The following is a 17,340-nucleotide window of genomic DNA, read 5'->3' on the forward strand; positions in this document are numbered from 1 at the left end:
AGAACTAGTTTCTCACAAAGAGGTTCATTTATTCCTCTAAAAAAAATTAGAATTTTCAAAGAAAAAAAAAACTATTTTTATTTTTATTTTCTTTTAACCCTTCTACTCTTAAAAAAAAAAAAAAAAAAAAAAAAAAAAGGTTAAACTCTAAAGATAAGCCACAAACCACCCGCATAGGGGTTGGGGCCACCCTTTCAATATATATATATATATATATTAATTAGATTATTATTTTAATGTAATATGGCAAAAATGCTGATATAATACTAACGGACGACACAATTTCGGACTGAAAAAATAAATATTTGAGGTATAATTTGTTTCGCACGTTGACTCAAAGATTTATCTTAAAAATACCTTTATTTTTAAGTTAGAATGTAAAATCAATATACGAATTTCATCTAAAATAGATGACTTTAAAAGATGATTCTCTCTCTAAGGTTCTCTTTCGATAGACAAATATTGGTGCTGAATGACTTTGATGGGAGTATCCCCCATCCAAGATGGATTTCATGAGATCACTATTTTGGATATAAGTGCATGACATGCCCCTGTTATGTATGACAAAAGGGGTCGGAGAAAGGATTGGCAAGTCGCTAGGTGTTCTGGAGGATGTCGATATCACAGGAGATGGGATGGGTTGTGGCCGATGTCTGCATATCAGGGTAACTCTTGATGTAACAAAGTCATTAGAAAGAGGGAGAGCTTTGGAAGTGGACGGGAAAACATCGTGGGTGAGTTTTCGTTATGAAAAACTGCCCCAGTGCTGTTTCAGTTGTGGGTGTCTTGTGCGTGGAGTCAAAGGTTGTCTAGTATCAAAACCAACAAGGCTGAGCGCCAGAGAAGGTATCAAAGAATGGGGCACTTGGCTCCGGGCAAAGGACTCGAAAAGAAGGCAAGCAGGAGGACGACAACGATGGATAGGGGCTGATGACTGGCAAAGTAGGGACGATGGTTACGACCATGGTAGTGGCGGGGCACAGGAAGGCTATTCCCACTAGAAGAAAAGTAATGTAAACACCGGAAACCCTAATTCCAATAACAAGCATAGATGTGCGAGTATCTCGAAAGGGACATATTCTTTCCAAATGTGGGGTGTCAAATCTATTGCAGGAAAGGAAAAAGAGGCCCATGTGGAGTCAGAGGGGGATTCACCTAGTGAGGGGTGCGAAACTAAATGCAGGTACGGGAACAGAATCTCACATGGAATTTGATGGGGATCCGGCCACGTTTGTAATAAATAGCGAGAAAAGAAAAGTAGCATCGTCTGAAAAGTCAATGGAGGTAGGCCAGGAAGGTGGAATTAGCAGTGGGCCAAAATTCTTTGGGCCTAATTCAAATCCATAAAGGAATTAGGTGAGCCTGAAGAAGGTAGTAGAGGAACTGGGCCAAAAGGATATAAACGGGGAGACCACCCCCATGGAACTCACTCTTAACCCTTTATGGGCTACCCAACCGATAGAAAGCCAATTGAATGGAGCCACTGTAGAGGTAGTGCAAGTCTCTGTCAAACTGGTTTGCTCAGTGACGACTAAGACCCGGGGGAAAAAAGGAGCAAATCTACGAATGTGGAAGAGGATGGCTAGAGCTGATTCAGAAGGACCTCAGGAGGTGAGCAAGGGAAAAAGAACTGATCCGAAGAGAAAGAACATCCCATATGACCCGATGGGAGAAGAAAACAAGGAGGGAAATAAATTCAAAATGAATGAGGGTGAACAAGGCATTAAAGAAATCATATTGGCAGAGGCTGTCATACAGCTCCGCCAAACCTTGGACAGCTCGGGACCTTTGCCAAATGGTGAAGGAGAAGAAACCCGATGTTGTATTCCTCATGGAAACTAAATGCAAGAATGCACAGCTGGAGAATATTAGAGTAAAAGTTGGTTTCGAAGGACTGTTTGTAGTAGAACCTATTGGTAGGAGTGGTGGCCTAGCTCTATTGTGGAAGGATAATCACATGCTGGAAATACAAAATTACTTAAAGTGGCATATTAATGCCATGATGCAGAAGACAGAAGCTTCGATTCCATGGAGGTTCATTGGATTTTATGGATAACCGAAGTGGAATAGGAGGAAGGAATCATGGGCACTTTTTTGTCATCTGAAGAACTTCCAGCCTAACCCTTGGCTTTGTTGTGGTGACTTCAATGAAATAGTGGCCCAACATGAGAAATCGGGTGGTGCTAATCATAAGAAGCAGATGGCCGATTTTCAGGAAGCATTGGAAACTTGCAATCTCAGTGATATGGGCTACAAAGAAGCGAAGTTCACATGGACTAACTGTCAAAGTAATGGTTGTTTTATCAAAGAACGGTTGGACAGGGTGGTGGCCAACAACGAGTGGCTCGGGTTGTACATGGCATGTCGGTCCAAGTGATGGCGGCAAGAGCATCTGATCACAAGCCTCTCCTAAATAGATTCTTCAAGGAAAAAAAGGGGAGAGTTTCCTACTCGAAGGGTTTTAAATTTGAAGCAAGTTGGCTATTGGATGAAGAATATTCTAATGTCGTTTAGGAGGCATGGGATGAAGATGAAGGGGGTCTCACAGTAATGGAAACAGCCCAGCAAAAATTAGCGCATTGCCAAACGAAGTTGAAAAGATGGAGTAGAAGAAAATTCAGGCAAACAGAAAAGTTGTTGAAGGAAAAAACAAAAGAACTCGAACTGCTTCAGTTGACTAAAGGACTTGATAATTTTGAAGCCATCAAAAATCTTCAAATGGAGATAGAGTATATTTTGGAACAGGAGGATATAAAATGGAAACAACGGAGAAAGCAGAATTGGTATAAAAATGGGGATCATAATACCCCATTTTGAGGAGGGAAGGGAGTGGAAGAAGGATGCGAGAATGAAAGGGTGTCAGGTGTGACATCCTGTAGATTTTATAGATTTAGACTAGAGTTATAATGCATCTTTGTATATATTAGTGCTTTTATAAGTGATATTAATATTATTTATCTATTAAATAAATTATATGTAAATACATGGTTATATCTATTCAAAATATTTATGTGGTTGTTGGTTTTAATCCACGAGATTAATTATTTGAGTGCATATTTATATATATATTTATAAAAATATCCACTAGGATTTTAGGTGAGATTTTTATTCAAATTAGATATCTGGTAAATCTACTAGAATATAGAAGGAGATTTTTTTTTTTCTTTTCTTTCCCCAACTCAACTTGGGTATTCTTCCAATAAGGACTTAATTTCTTTTTTATTTTTTTTATTTTTTTCTTCTAAAACCAGCGTAGCCCCTAGAAAAGGGGCAAATCAATGTGTTCTCTCCTTTCTCTCTTGGACAATTGTGTTCTATGCACAATCAGTTGTTTTAGCAGTTGACACCTAAGCAGCCACTTTTCCTTTCACCAGTATGCTATCTTTTCTCTTCTTAGTTACCTATAAAAAACCTAGAACTTCTTCCTTCTCCTTACGCTTTGAAACATAACACAGAAAATAATTCTTTCAAGTATCTTTCTAGTTTGGTAATGTTCTTCTTTTCTCTTCAATATATCAATACTGTTTTTCTTCTCTTTCTTTTCTTTTCCTTTTCTTCTACACGCTTTTCTCTCTGTCGAAATTCTCACCGTCATTCTCTGTCTTTTTTTTTTTTTTTTTTTTTCTTCTTCTTCTTCTTCTTCCATGACAGCATTAAAACCATAATATCTAATTAGCTTTTCAAGGTAGAAATCGTCTCTTATACCCATTAGATATTTTGCTTATTTATTTTCTTGGTTGAGTCTCTATGGGCTGGAATTGTGTTTTTGGGGTTCTGGAATTAATTGGATTAATTGAATCTTTGGTAATTTTTAAGTTTTTCTGTTTGATGTGAGTTCGTGTTTCTGTTGGTTGTTTCCTTAGTGGGTTATCTCAGATTCTTGTTTAATTGGAAATGTGTTTAATGTTTTGTTATCATTCTCTATGTTGTTGGGGTTGTATTTGCTGGGTTTCTGTTGGGAGACAACGCTTTAGTTTTGGGGGATTATTATTTAATTTATAATTGTTCACTTGAGTGATTGAATAAAAGTTTCAGTTGTGGTGGTGTTTTGTTAGTTAGGTGATTCGGTTTTGTGCTCTTTTAAATCTTATTTGTCTACACCGTCAGATCAAATTACTTTGGGAATATTTTGCAAATAGAAGGATCCAAACCAAGTCAATGTTCAGTTAAAAAAAAAAAAAAAAAAATCATGATGGTGCCGTACGTGGTGGAGGCTTATGAATTTGTCATCTACATTCTTTTCTATTATTTTAACAACTGTTTTATCACATGCAAATCTAAAAGCTTTGTATTATTATCACAAGCCCATGAGTCATTATATATTGAAAAAAAAAAAAAAATGATGAAGACTATAACACCTTTAATAGACACGTAGTCTTTTACAATGTTACACCACATAATAACTTATCATAGGATCAATATAATTTTAATTTTAATTTATCAAGATTTATACCTTATAAGATTAAACCTTAAGGGTACCTATTTTAGACTAAAATTTCAGAATATTCCTCTAAGTTTACCTTTGCATTTTACATAGGTAGAAGGACGCCTCAACTCATCATCGAAAACAGATAAGGGGACACAACACCAAAAACCCCAATAAATTTTATTATAAATCTTTGGAAAAAAAATGTTGGGGATTTTTTAAAGAATTCACTTACATGATTTCCAATCACACTTCCTTTCATATTTTAATTCCAAGTTTTATTCAATCATATGTCATTGTTTAAGAATTTTACGTATTACAGTTACCATATTTCATAATTTATGCATAACTGCAATTATGAATGAAAATAGCTCTCAAAGTTCATGGCATAATATACAGTTACAAATGAGCTTACAGATCATATAAAATGTTATATGTGCATTTATGTTTATAAATGTTTAACCCAAGACACAATTATAGTGGCGATTAGTACCGCATAGGGTAGCATGGCAAGCACACCAAAGGACGGATGTGTGCTATCGGCCAGGTGGCCTTCACCTAGGGAAGTTCCTAACCTGGTAGCTCTCTCCTCTAACTACAGGATGAGCATATAGGTCTTTCGGGACAAGCTAACATGCGCCGCTCATAATAAAATTGCGGTGTCGGGTCAAAGGATAAAACGGTAGTTTTGAAAGAAAAGTAAAAGGAAGTGTTTGCACATCTCATAACTTATTTGTTATTCTTGCATTAATTGTAACTGAGATTATGGCATAAAATCTGTATGGCATGTTTTATAGCACCTTGGTGTTGTGGCTACTTATTGAGTTGTCGAACTCACCCATTTTTCCTTTAAATTTTTCAGATGCCGCTATACATAATAGTTTTAAGAATGGGGCTTCTAGTGGGTGTCCTTATACTTGAGGACCCGGTCATATGGCCCTATGACTGGGGCACGTGGACTTACTGTTTCACGGAGCGGTAGGAGTTGTAGAGCCTGGGATTCCAATAGGCTGCATGGATCAAGCCAGTATTGTGCAGACTTTTGTTTTTTTTGTAGACTGCACAATTTTTTGATATTTTTGTATATATGAGGACATTTGATGCATGAGAAGGTTATAACCTCCCTATAATAGTCACTTTTGGTTATGCCTCCTATCAGGGCTTGTAATGTTTATTTTTGGATTCCCAGCCTATTGTATACAAGATGTTATGAATGTTTATATTAAACACTTATTTTATAACTTATTGCCTTCCTATCTTTTCTTGGTTTAATATTAATATTGTAATGATAATAATAATTATATTTCCTTAATTGTTGCTAGTCCTTTTAAGTTTGTGTTTCCCCTATTCACCTTACGGGGGCGTGACATCAAGGGTATATGGCATTGAAACTGGACATGAGCAAGGCTTATGATAGAGTAGAGTGGGCTTTCTTGGAAACGGTGTTGCTGAAGATAGGCTTTGCAAATGGGTGGGTTAATCTGCTGATGAAGTGTGTTAGAATGGTCTCTTATGAAATATTGATCAATGGGCAACCCCATGAGAGTATCTTACCCTTACAGGGATTAAGGCAGGGCGACCCTTTGTCTCCATATTTATTCATCTTGTGTGCAGATGGGTTGAGTCATTTACTATTTAAGGCTGAGCGAGAGCAAAAGATCACAGGCCTGCCAATTGCTCGAGGAGGCATGAGAATCAACCATCTTTTTTTCACTGATGATAGCTTGCTTTTCTGCAAGGCGAATAGGGTTGAATGGGCCAGAATACAGGAGATTCTAGTGCTATATGAGCAGGGATCGGGGCAAAAATTGAATCGGGAGAAAACGTCTATTTTTTTTCAGCCGCAATACAAAGCAAGAGACCAGGGATTTTCTCACCTCCATTGCTGGTGTCTGTTCCAATACCAGCTATGAGAAATACCTAGGACTTCCTCCTTTAGTTGGCAGATCTAGAGTGAGCACCTTTACGGGCATCCAAGGGAGGATATGAGAGCGTTTTAATAGATTAACATAAATATTTTTATCTTAAGCTGTTAAAGAGGACTTGTTGAAGGCGGTCATACAAGCAATCCCCACTTACACAATAAGTGTCATCCAGCTTCCAAAGAAACTATGTCAGGATATCACTTTAATGATGTCTAGGTTTTGGTGGGGCGATAAAGAAAAGCAGGGTTGTATGGCATGGCATGGATGAGTTGGAAAAAAATGGGGAAAGCAAAAGATAAAGGAGGGTTGGGTTTCTGGGATTTGGAGCTTTTCAATATGGCTCTATTAGCAAAGCAAGGGTGGAGATTGATTCAAAATCCAGAATCTTTGGTGGCTAGGGTTATGAGGGCGAAATATTTCCCAAACGACACGTTCCTTAAGGAGGACATTGGAAGGAAACCCTCCTATGTTTGGCGCAATATTTGGAATGCAAGAAAACTTCTCCAAGAATGGCTCATCTGGAGGGTGGGGGATGGAAATTTGATTAGAATTTGGGAGGATCTGTGGCTACTATCACCAAAAGCCCATCTAGCAAGGTCACAGGTGAATATTTTGGATAACCAAGCAAAAGTCTGTGAGCTGATGGATGAGAACACTAATTGGTGGAGTACGGCTCTGGTATAAGAGATTTTCAATGAAGCGGAGGCCAAAATGATCTATAGCTTGGGAGTTTGCCCCCGAAGAGGTATGGACATCGTAGCATGGGCAGGCATAAAGAATAGATCATTCACTGTTAGGAGTGCCTATCATTTGGCTATGGCATAAATGGAGGAAGGAGAAGGTAGTTGTTCCAATGATCAACTCTTGAGACCTATGAAAGAAAATATGGGAATATAAGGGCTCACGAGTCTTCAAATTTTTTCTTCGGAAAGCCTGTAATGATATCTTGCCGACTAAAGAAAAGTTGTTCAAACGAAAAATTATTCAAAATCCATTGTGTCCCATTTGTAAGAGTGAACCGGAAACGTCTGGCCACATTATTTAGACTTGTCCTACAGCCTAGGATGTTTGGGTCGAATGCAACGGTAGACTCCAAAAAAGTGTTTGGGGGGGGGGGGGGGGATGTTTTGGAAATTTTGACCAAAATTAGGAAAGGCTTAGAAGAGGAAGAGAGGCACCTCATGGCCTCGGTTGCAAGGATCCTATGGTTGAGGCGGGATAAGCCGGTATTCGAAGGGGTTTTTCAAGACCCAGCTTCACTGGAGCTGGCTGCAAGGGACCAGATGGAAGCGTTTGACACCGCCAACCAAAGAATAACAGAGCCAAGATCTAGTACTAGGGCTCAAGACGTTGAGGCATGGGAGAAACCACCACACGAAAGTGTGAAGATTAACTGGGACGGTGCTGTGGACCATCAGAAGGGTAAGATAGGAATGGGAGCTATTGCAAGGGATCATACAGGTAGGGTTCTTGCAATGGCAAGTGGGCGAAAGGTGCACGTCAATGATCCCTCCTTGGCAGAGGCCTTGGCAGCTCATGAAGCAGTGGAACTAAGCATCTCCCTTGAGTTGCAAAACTTTATCTTGGAGGGTGATGCTTTAGTCGTGGTAAATGCACTAAACCAAGAAGGTCCATGCAGGGGAACGTACGGTCAGATAATCAATGATATTAAGCTCCTACTCAATCACGGAGGTCATTGAAAGGTGAGTCATACACGAAGATCATCCAATGGGGTGGCACACCACCTTGCAAAGATGGGTCTGCAACTTCACGAAGCTCAGCTTTGATTTACGAATTTGCCTTCCTTTTTGGAAGATATTGTACTTGTGGAACAGTCTATTTTAGACCCAATATAGGTGGAGGCTGGCTTAATATATTTTGAGGCTAAGACCATACGTTTAAGTGATGCCATTTTCTTATATTTAATATTAATTAAATAATATTTATTTAAAAATCATTCATTTGAAACCAAATAACAAAGTCTTTTTTATAATTTAATTTAATATGTCAATGGGGCACTTTCTTATGTTTCTAATTTGTTTTTAGGTTAAATACTAAATATCCCTCTTGGTTTTCATAACTTTATTTTTTTTTCCCTAGTGTTTGATTTTTATTATAGGAGGTCCTTGTGATTTTAATAATAAACCAAATTAGTCATTCTTTTAGTTGACTGTTAGTTAACTTAACGGAATTTCACGTAGACGAATCAGATGTTGACACGTGGCACCTACTTAATTTTTTTTTTTAAAATTAAAAAAATGTATTTTTAAAAAAAAGGAAAAAAAATTGGGGGTGGCTCCATCCGGCCAGATAGGGGTGGCCAGGCCACCCCACGACCAAAGGGGCTGGCTGAGCCACCCCCAAATGGCCAAGGACCCCCAAATTTTTTTCCTTTTCTTTTTGTTTTGTTTTTTTTTTTTAATTTATTAAAAAAAAAAAAATTAAGTAGGTGTCACGTGTCAACATCTGATTGGTCTACGTGGAATTCCGTAAAGTCAACTAACGATCAACTGACAGAAGGACTAATTTGGTCTATTATCAAAACCATAGGAACCTCTTATGATAAAAATCAAACTCTAGGAGAAAAAAAATAAAGTTATGAAACCCATAGGGGTATTTAGTATTTAGCCCTTTGTTTTTTTTAAAAATGAATGCTGTGCTTAATGTCCGGGCTTTTAAGTGCAGTCTCTGGCCCATCCAAGCCCATTCATTCTAGCAAACGTTTTTCAGTTTCACCGCAACGACAAGCACCACCACCACCACCTGAAATTCCTTCTCTTAACATTTTATCAACATTTTGATTCCCAGAAGGCCACAGCCCTAACTCCAACCCTAGTTTTCCTGTTCTTCTTTCCAATTGCACCCGAATTTCTCAGTTCTTTGTCGCTTTTCAGGCAGCGAAGATGGTGTTAGCGCAATTAGGGGGGAGCATATCGCGTGCTCTCCAGCAGATGAGCAATGCGACCATAATCGACGAGAAGGTCCTCAACGAGTGCCTAAACGAGATCACGCGGGCTCTTCTTCAGGCAGATGTGCAATTCAATCTCGTCCGCGACATGCAGACCAACATTAAGAAGATCGTCAACCTCGACGACCTCGCCGCCGGCCACAACAAACGCAAGATCATCCAGCAAGTACGTATTCCCAATTTTATTTATTTGTTTATATTTTTTGTTTAATTCTATTATTGCCAGATTGCACTTTGCAAGTCATTTTGGGGTTTATGATTATTGTGATGGAATGGAATGTCTGCCATAAGTTTGGGGGTTAGAATTTGCTTCGGAAAGCTAGCTAAGCTTGTGAATTCCTGCGCTTTAATTGGATTGAGGGTAGTTGTCCGTGATTTCCATTGAATTTTTTCCTATGTGGTTGATATATAAAACCTTTTTCTAGGGAAGATTTAGAGAGTACCCGATATGGAGACAAATAATAATACCAAGGCCTATAGGCCCTAGAATCGGGTTATTCAGATTTAGTTTACAGAATTCTGGATCAATTTTGACAAGGTTTGCATCGCGTTAAGAGATTGATGATAGTGGAAGGTGTTAATGGTAGTTAATGTATCTGTCAAGGCCTCTATCATCATCGTGCTCTGACTGCTAAAAAAAGATTATGTATGTCTCTTTACATTAAATAATTCTATCTTCAGATGACTAGTTAAATTTATTTTTAGAAACTAAATTCTGCGACGAAGCTAGTTCTTTGTGTCGGGGGCTATACAAGACCAGTGTTCATTGTATATTATCACTTGGTATCTGCTGGTGCTCTTATGAGAAGGTTACTTTTACTGTAGGCTATATTTAACGAGCTCTGCAAAATGCTGGATCCTGGGAAGCCTTCTTTCACCCCAAAGAAAGGGAAGGCGAGTGTTGTTATGTTTGTAGGTTTACAAGGTACGTTATTTATCAGATTGCTTTCATGCTTATTGGATCATCCAGCAATTGTCCTATACAATCTCATACATATAATCAATGAGATTGTTCTTTGGGAAGTGGGGTGTTATGTATGTTAGTTGATTCACAGGACCAAAAGTATTTTGTACTTTTTTGTTTTATTTAGAACTTTGCAGTATCTTTTTCTTATTTGCACCTCTATTTGTTTGTAAAACAAATTCAGGGTCGGGGAAAACCACGACATGTACAAAATATGCATACTATCATCAGAAAAAGGGCTGGAGGCCCGCCCTCGTGTGTGCAGATACGTTCAGAGCTGGTGCTTTTGATCAGCTGAAGCAGAATGCAACTAAGGCTAAGATTCCGTTTTATGGAAGGTAGTTCTTTCACATTCTACTGGTTGTCATTGAAGTGTAGAGATAAGTGTATGAAAGGAAAAAGAGAAGCAAATGAAGGGAAATGTTGGACCATGGCGACACAATTATCTTAAACAAAAATTGTGGAGACAACAATAATGGAGGGCGTAACAAAACAATAATAATGCTCTACAAGAGTCCTGTAAACTGTTAAAATGGGTATGCGTAGATAAGAATAATGAGCTTTGATATATATATATTTTGATGACGAGGAACTCCTTCAAGGTAGGGCCACTTTGTGTATCCACCCTTGTCGGATAAACCTCAGATCCATGTAAAGCGCCCCCTCCACACAAATTGAATGAGCTTTGAAATATATTTTGATCCTAGAGATAAAGATATTAATAATCGTTATTTGGAAGATGTTACTCGAAAGATTTGCTTTGGCTGAAACAATATGGATTTGTTTAAGAGGCTTGATTTGCAGTTATAAAGGATATAACAATATTCATTAGCTGTCTCAGAACATAGTGTTGGCTCTGTCCCTTTGAGAAAGTAGCTCTCTCTCTCTGGGCCTCATAGACCAGAATAAAATGATTGTCAAACTTGGGCTTCATAATTGTGGTTATTTGATCCTTTGGACATTTGATGATCTCATGCCACCCTCCTGTTCCTAAATTAATTGTACTCTTATTTCTATTTTTCCTTTATCCTGACTTTTCTCTTCTTGTGTTGTTTGTTTATTTTGTTTTTATCTTTTCGCTTGTTTCTTCCTTCCCTCCTTCCCCCTTCTCTTGACTAAAAGATAAGGAAAAGAAAACCAAAATAAAAGAGGAAAAAAAAATTAAAAGATGATGGCACAAAGAATTGCAACTAGTTTCTCTCTCACTAATTTTTTGTTTGGTTAGATTGAACATAATATATGTAATGCAGGCAAGAAATAAGCCAGCTTCATTTAATTTTGGCTCTATTTGTTTCTACATAAAACGTTTTTCAGTAAACGCTTCTTCATTATATTCTAGGTTATCAAAAAAGTCCTGTTATCATTATACTCTAATTGATGCTTTCATCAGATAATGTATTCTTCAGTATTTAAGTAATGTTTGGGATTTTAAACCCTACAGCTATACAGAGTCAGATCCTGTGAAAATTGCAGTAGAAGGTGTGGAAAGGTTCAAGAAAGAAAATTGTGATCTAATAATTGTTGACACCAGTGGGCGTCACAAACAAGAAGCTGCTCTTTTTGAAGAAATGCGTCAAGTTTCTGAAGCAACGGTACTTTTCTGGCATTGCTTTGTTCCTCTCAGTTTGTGTTTTATTAAAAAAAAAAAAAATGCTAAAAAAATTTCTGTGCATTTCCAGAAACCAGATCTTGTTATATTTGTTATGGATAGCAGTATTGGTCAGGCTGCATTTGATCAAGCAAAAGCTTTCAAGCAAAGTGTTTCAGTTGGAGCTGTAATTGTTACCAAAATGGATGGGCATGCAAAGGGAGGTGGTTCTCTTAGCGCGTAAGTTTTATTGCAATTTCATGTTTTTAGTTGGATCAAAATGTAATTTTAAAGCTTCCATGAATGTGTTTTCTGAAGCTGTGCAGTTGCCTCTCATACTTTTTGGGTTTAGAATTTAATTACTAGATCATATGTTCCCTCCATCCCATAATGGGTGTCTTAAATGAAGAAAACTATTATTATAACACAGTTTTCCCAAAATTACCCCTTGGCTTGGTGTTTAAAAGTACTAAATGAAAGAACTGACTTTGAGTGGGTCCCTTCCAAAAGAGGGATGTTTGGTGTTAAATCCTTCTATAGTGTCTCAGGTTGTCAGGATGGTTTTTGTTTCCCTTGGAAGCTTAGTTTTTGGAGGACTAAGGTTCCGTTGAGGGTGGCCTTTTTTGTGTGGTTGATTACCCTAGGAAAGATCCTTACCATAGACAATTTTCGGAAGCGGTATGTCATCGTGGTGGATTGGTGTGTTATGTGCAAAATGAATGGAGAGTATGTGGATCACCTTCTCCTTCATTGTGAGGTTGCTTGTGCCATTTGGAATGTCTTCTTCAAACGATTATGGTTGTCTTGGATTATGCCTAGATAAGTAGTTGATTTGTTTGCTTGTTGGTGTACTGCTGAAAACACTTGAAGTGCAACTGTTTGGAAGATGGTGCCTTTGTGCTTCTTGTGGTGTCTTTGGAGGAAAATGAATGATAGGTATTTTGAGGACCACAAGAGGTCTTTGGAGAAGTTGAAATCCTTAGTCTTCAACACACTATATCTTTGGACAGCTGTTTATGTTTCTCCTTCAGTGATTAGTTATCATGATTTATTGTTCTTTTTGCCCTTCTATCTAGGTGGCTTCTCTTCTATACTGCATGTGTACATGGGGGCGTCTTATGCTTTTTATGATATCTCGATTATTTATCAAAAAAAAAAAACAGAAAGGGGTTTTGTGGAAGTAGAAAAGTTGATGTTTTGAATTTTTGATGGCGAGTGCTGATTTTGTGACAGAGAAAAGGAAAGTGAGACATTCATTATCAGAGGGAGGAGTATCATTTTAGTTAAATTTAGTAAATAACACCACTGAGCAGTATGTACTTGCCTAGGCCACAAGTAACACATTTATTACATGATATTGTATTGTATATTTGCATGTGTAAATGCACACATGCATGATTGCAGGAGTTTGCAATATGTTTGTTGCTTGGAAGGATAATCATCTGGGACTCGGTGTCACAAACGTGTTGTAAAAGTGCTCATTCTGATTGTTTAGTTTAGTACTTCTTACCGTGTACATAATTAACAGTTTTTCCTTTAAAAGATACCACCTTTTGGTAGAGGTTTGCAATAGAGAACTTTTGCCAGTACTCAGAGCATTAGGATCTAAGTTTTTGGTAATTTTTCCATCATCCTTGCCCATAATTTCATTACTTAAACTAATTCCTTGGTATCTCTTCCCTTCTCTACTTTTCTCTGAATTTTAATGCTATTCCAGAAATTATATCAACCTAGGGTTCTACTAGGTATCCACTGCAATAATAATTAAATATCAAATTGTACTTGTTATGTAGGAAATTGTTAACATGCTCCTAGGATTTCAAGCCATGTTTGATAGTGATCATGGTTTTCTGTCTGACTTTGGCATGATATGTAGCATGAAGAGATTTCAGTTGCAGTTTCTTGGGTTCGGCGTGTGAAAATCTTCTTGTTGTCGGAGGTTTGTGCATGCAGTACAGTTTAGGAGTTGGTGATTTCGCTTTTCTATTTGCTATATCATGTGAAAATGTGTGGAATGGGTGGGGATTATCAAAGAGTTTTTCTTTATGCTTCATCTTCTTATCGTGCACTAGAGATGCTCCTAGATGCTTTTCCTTGAAAGTGCTTGGTGAGCTATGGTGCCTTCAAAGGGCTTTTTGTTGTTCATAATGTATCTCGGGGAGAGATTCTTATGGATAAATTACGCAAGTGAAATTTGATCATAATTTGTTTCTTCTGCATATGTATGAAGGGTGGTGAGACAGAAGATGGCCATTTGTTCACTGTGATGTTGATAGAGGGCTATGATTGCTTGTTTAATGTTTGGAATTTCGTTGGTGATGCCTAGAACAGTTTTGGCATTGTTTATTTTGTAAGCAAAGGAGTTATGTATGTGAAGTGCACCTCCTCTATTTCTTAGGTGTGGTTTATTCCTTGTGATGCGAGGTGGAAGTGGTTTCTTCTTTCTTTGAGCTATTGTATTCCCACAAAGTAAGGCAAGGAGGTGAGGATATAATTTGTTGGATCCCCTCCCAAAGGATAAAGTTTGTAGTGAAGTCTTATTATCATGTGTTACTCAAGTTCCCTTTTTTCTTAGAAGAGTATTTGAAAAGTTAAGGCTCCTTTGAGAATGACGTTCTTTGTGTGGACGGCAGCCTTGAAGGAAATCTTGACTTTGGATAACTTGAGGAAGAAGAACATCATTGTGGTGGATTGGTTTTGTATGTGCAAGAAAAGTGAAGAATCTATTGATCACCTCCTTCATTGTGTAATTGCAAGAGAATTATGGAGTTCACTTTTCCATTCATTTGGTGTTGTTTGGGTTATGCCTGGAAGGGTGAGAAAGATATTGGTGAGTTGGAGAGGACAAATGGGAAATTGTAATTCTCTGGGAGTTTGGAGGTTGGCTCCTTTGTGTTATTTTGATGTATTTGGAGAGAGCGGAATGCAAGAAGCTTTGAAAATCGAGAGACTTCGATGTTAAAGCTGAAAAATATGTTGTTCCATCCCCTCTACACAAACAAGGCTTGGGTCCATCCTATGGTGTGTGATCCGTAAACATTTTTGCTAAAAGCAGTTTCCATAACTTATGAAGTTTAAGCTACCTACCAATTTCATTCAATTTTCTAGGAAATTGGGAACTTCTTCCTCATTCTGATAGGTGCAATTTAAAGTTTAAAGCATGTCTCCTTTGTTTACTTTGACAATTAAATTCTGTGCCACTTTGTTTGTGTAGTGTTGCAGCAACGAAGAGTCCTGTCATATTTATTGGGACTGGAGAGCATATGGACGAGTTTGAAGTTTTTGATGTTAAGCCATTTGTCAGCCGTCTCTTAGGTGTGCCTTGATTTCTGTGGCTTTACTTAGATTTCTTCTGAATGTTTTAAGTACTTACATGTTGATTATCTTTCCAATTAGGCATGGGCGACTGGTCTGGATTTATGGACAAAATTCATGAAGTTGTTCCTATGGATCAGCAGCCTGAACTTCTTCAAAAGCTTTCAGAAGGAAACTTTACGTTAAGGATTATGTATGAGCAATTTCAGAACATACTTAAAATGGGTCCAATTAGCCAGGTTATTACTTGACTTATTCTATTTTAATGAAGCCTTATGCCTTTCACTTTATTGTGCATCCTCAGTTGTTGTAGCATGTGTGAGAAATAATGGGTGACCACGTAGTTGCTGTGTTAAGGCAACTAGTGGAGCAATATTAATTATTGATTAACATGAGGAAAAAGTGTCTTGGACCTTTGCATATAGCTTTTCATGAGATTTTTTCTTCTGTTGTATTTGGTATGAGACATTGTTTTACTTGCTCTTGCAAATGCTGCCGACATGTTTTTTATGGTATTATGTTGTGTATTGTGCTTTATTGTCAGTGGGCTTCAGGAAAACAGAACATTTGGCAGTGTAAACTTCGTTGCTTGATACACTAGTAGATATAAATTCCGAATTTTCCTCTTATAGAAAAAAAAAAAATTAATGCAATATAAAAATAATCAAGCCAATCAGGGAGATCGGTATTGCCATAACAAATTTTCCAGTATTACATCCTCTTTGGTAAAATTTCCCCTTTTTTTCCAGCCTTGAAATCTTTCCTAATAATTTCAATCTGTAGCTTATTTACTGTTTCATTATTTTTCATAATTAATGATAGGATAAGATGTGGAGGAAGATGGAGGCTTGTGACTAGAACTTATATTGAGCAAGTTAGAATCTTATCCACCATATGAAATTTTGGTTATTAATAATTCAGAAGTCGTCTATTTCCTTGAGAAGTATATCCAACAGGACAGACCATTATTGACTACCACTGTGTGGTCATTAGCTTTATAAATCTATCTGAAAGGCAACAAGTGATGCTACTATCCTTGAGCTGTGGCATTTTGAAGTTTGACTGAAGCTGTTATTTTTATGCTTCTTCATGCCTGACAGACTTGGTTTGTGTAGGTTTTCTCAATGCTTCCAGGATTTAGTGCCGAGTTGATGCCAAAAGGTCGCGAAAAGGAAAGTTCGACAAAGATCAAGCGTTACATGACCATGATGGACTCCATGACAAATGAAGGTAAATCAAGGGCATTTAATGTGGTTTTGCTATGTATCTGGCAACATGGTTATGTTATTGATTTTATGCTTATCGAATTCATTTTTCTGATCCTAATTGCAGAGTTGGATAGTATGAATCCAAAGCTGATGAACGAGTCTCGTATAATGCGGATAGCACGAGGTTCTGGTCGTCATGTTAGAGAAGTAATGGAGATGTTGGAAGAGTACAAGCGGCTTGCTAAAGTATGGAGCAAAATGAAAGGGCTTAAGATTCCGAAGAAGGGTGAAATGAGTGCCCTATCACGCAATATGAATGCACAGCACATGAGCAAAGTCCTACCCCCACAGATGCTGAAGCAGATTGGTGGCATGGGTGGCTTACAAAACTTGATGAAGCAAATGGGATCTACAAAAGATATGATGGGGATGTTCGGAGGTGGAGACAAGTAGATTTTGCCCACTATAATCATATAAGAGTTTCCACCTCAGCTCCAACCAAGTTGATGCTACTGCCGGATATTTTCTTGTTTGTAGCGGGCCTTATTAGGTTTAATCAATATTCTCAAGCATGGTGGCATTTTGTATGTATTTACTTAAAAAGGTTAGAAATTGGAAATTATTTTTAAGGCCATCAGACTGGATCTTTTATCTATTATTTCTTAGTGATTAAACAAAAGAAAAATGATATTATTGCACTTTTTAATATCATTTTCCCTAGTTGGAGACCCAAAAAGAATAAAGAAATCCGCAGCCCCATCCCACACCCACGTTTGGCTCATGGTCATAGTGCTCTTCACTCGTTGCCGCCCACCTGGAATGGTGGTGGACCGGACCTATCATTCGATAAACAAGCTGCTGATTGTCTGGTGTACAGGAGGGTGGAGGAATGATGCTGGAGAATCAGCCTTGAGTTTCATACCGAATTAAAAGCTTTGGAATATAT

General features: G+C 37.8%; 1 protein-coding gene across 1 annotated transcript; it reads left to right on the forward strand.

Annotated features, from left to right (window-relative positions):
• Positions 1–9,075: 9,075 nt before the first annotated feature.
• LOC132186921 (signal recognition particle subunit SRP54 2) lies at positions 9,076–17,105 on the forward strand. The gene is made up of 9 exons (XM_059601040.1): positions 9,076–9,485; positions 10,145–10,244; positions 10,468–10,621; positions 11,725–11,875; positions 11,963–12,111; positions 15,086–15,186; positions 15,268–15,425; positions 16,302–16,416; positions 16,519–17,105. The coding sequence occupies exons 1-9, from the start codon at positions 9,255–9,257 to the stop codon at positions 16,845–16,847; spliced, it is 1,488 nt and encodes a 495-aa protein (XP_059457023.1). The 5' UTR covers positions 9,076–9,254; the 3' UTR covers positions 16,848–17,105.
• Positions 17,106–17,340: the final 235 nt, after the last annotated feature.

This window comes from Corylus avellana, chromosome ca7 (genome assembly GCF_901000735.1).
Source record: "Corylus avellana chromosome ca7, CavTom2PMs-1.0".
NCBI classification, from domain to species: Eukaryota; Viridiplantae; Streptophyta; class Magnoliopsida; order Fagales; family Betulaceae; genus Corylus; species Corylus avellana.

Coding starts and splice junctions, on each gene's coding strand:
- LOC132186921 (XM_059601040.1), top strand. CDS start 9,255: ATGGTGTTAGCGCAATTAGGGGGGAGCATATCGCGTGCTCTCCAGCAG. Junction 15,187..15,267: donor ATTTGTCAGCCGTCTCTTAG/GTGTGCCTTGAT, acceptor CTTTCCAATTAG/GCATGGGCGACTGGTCTGGA. Junction 15,426..16,301: donor AAATGGGTCCAATTAGCCAG/GTTATTACTTGA, acceptor TGGTTTGTGTAG/GTTTTCTCAATGCTTCCAGG.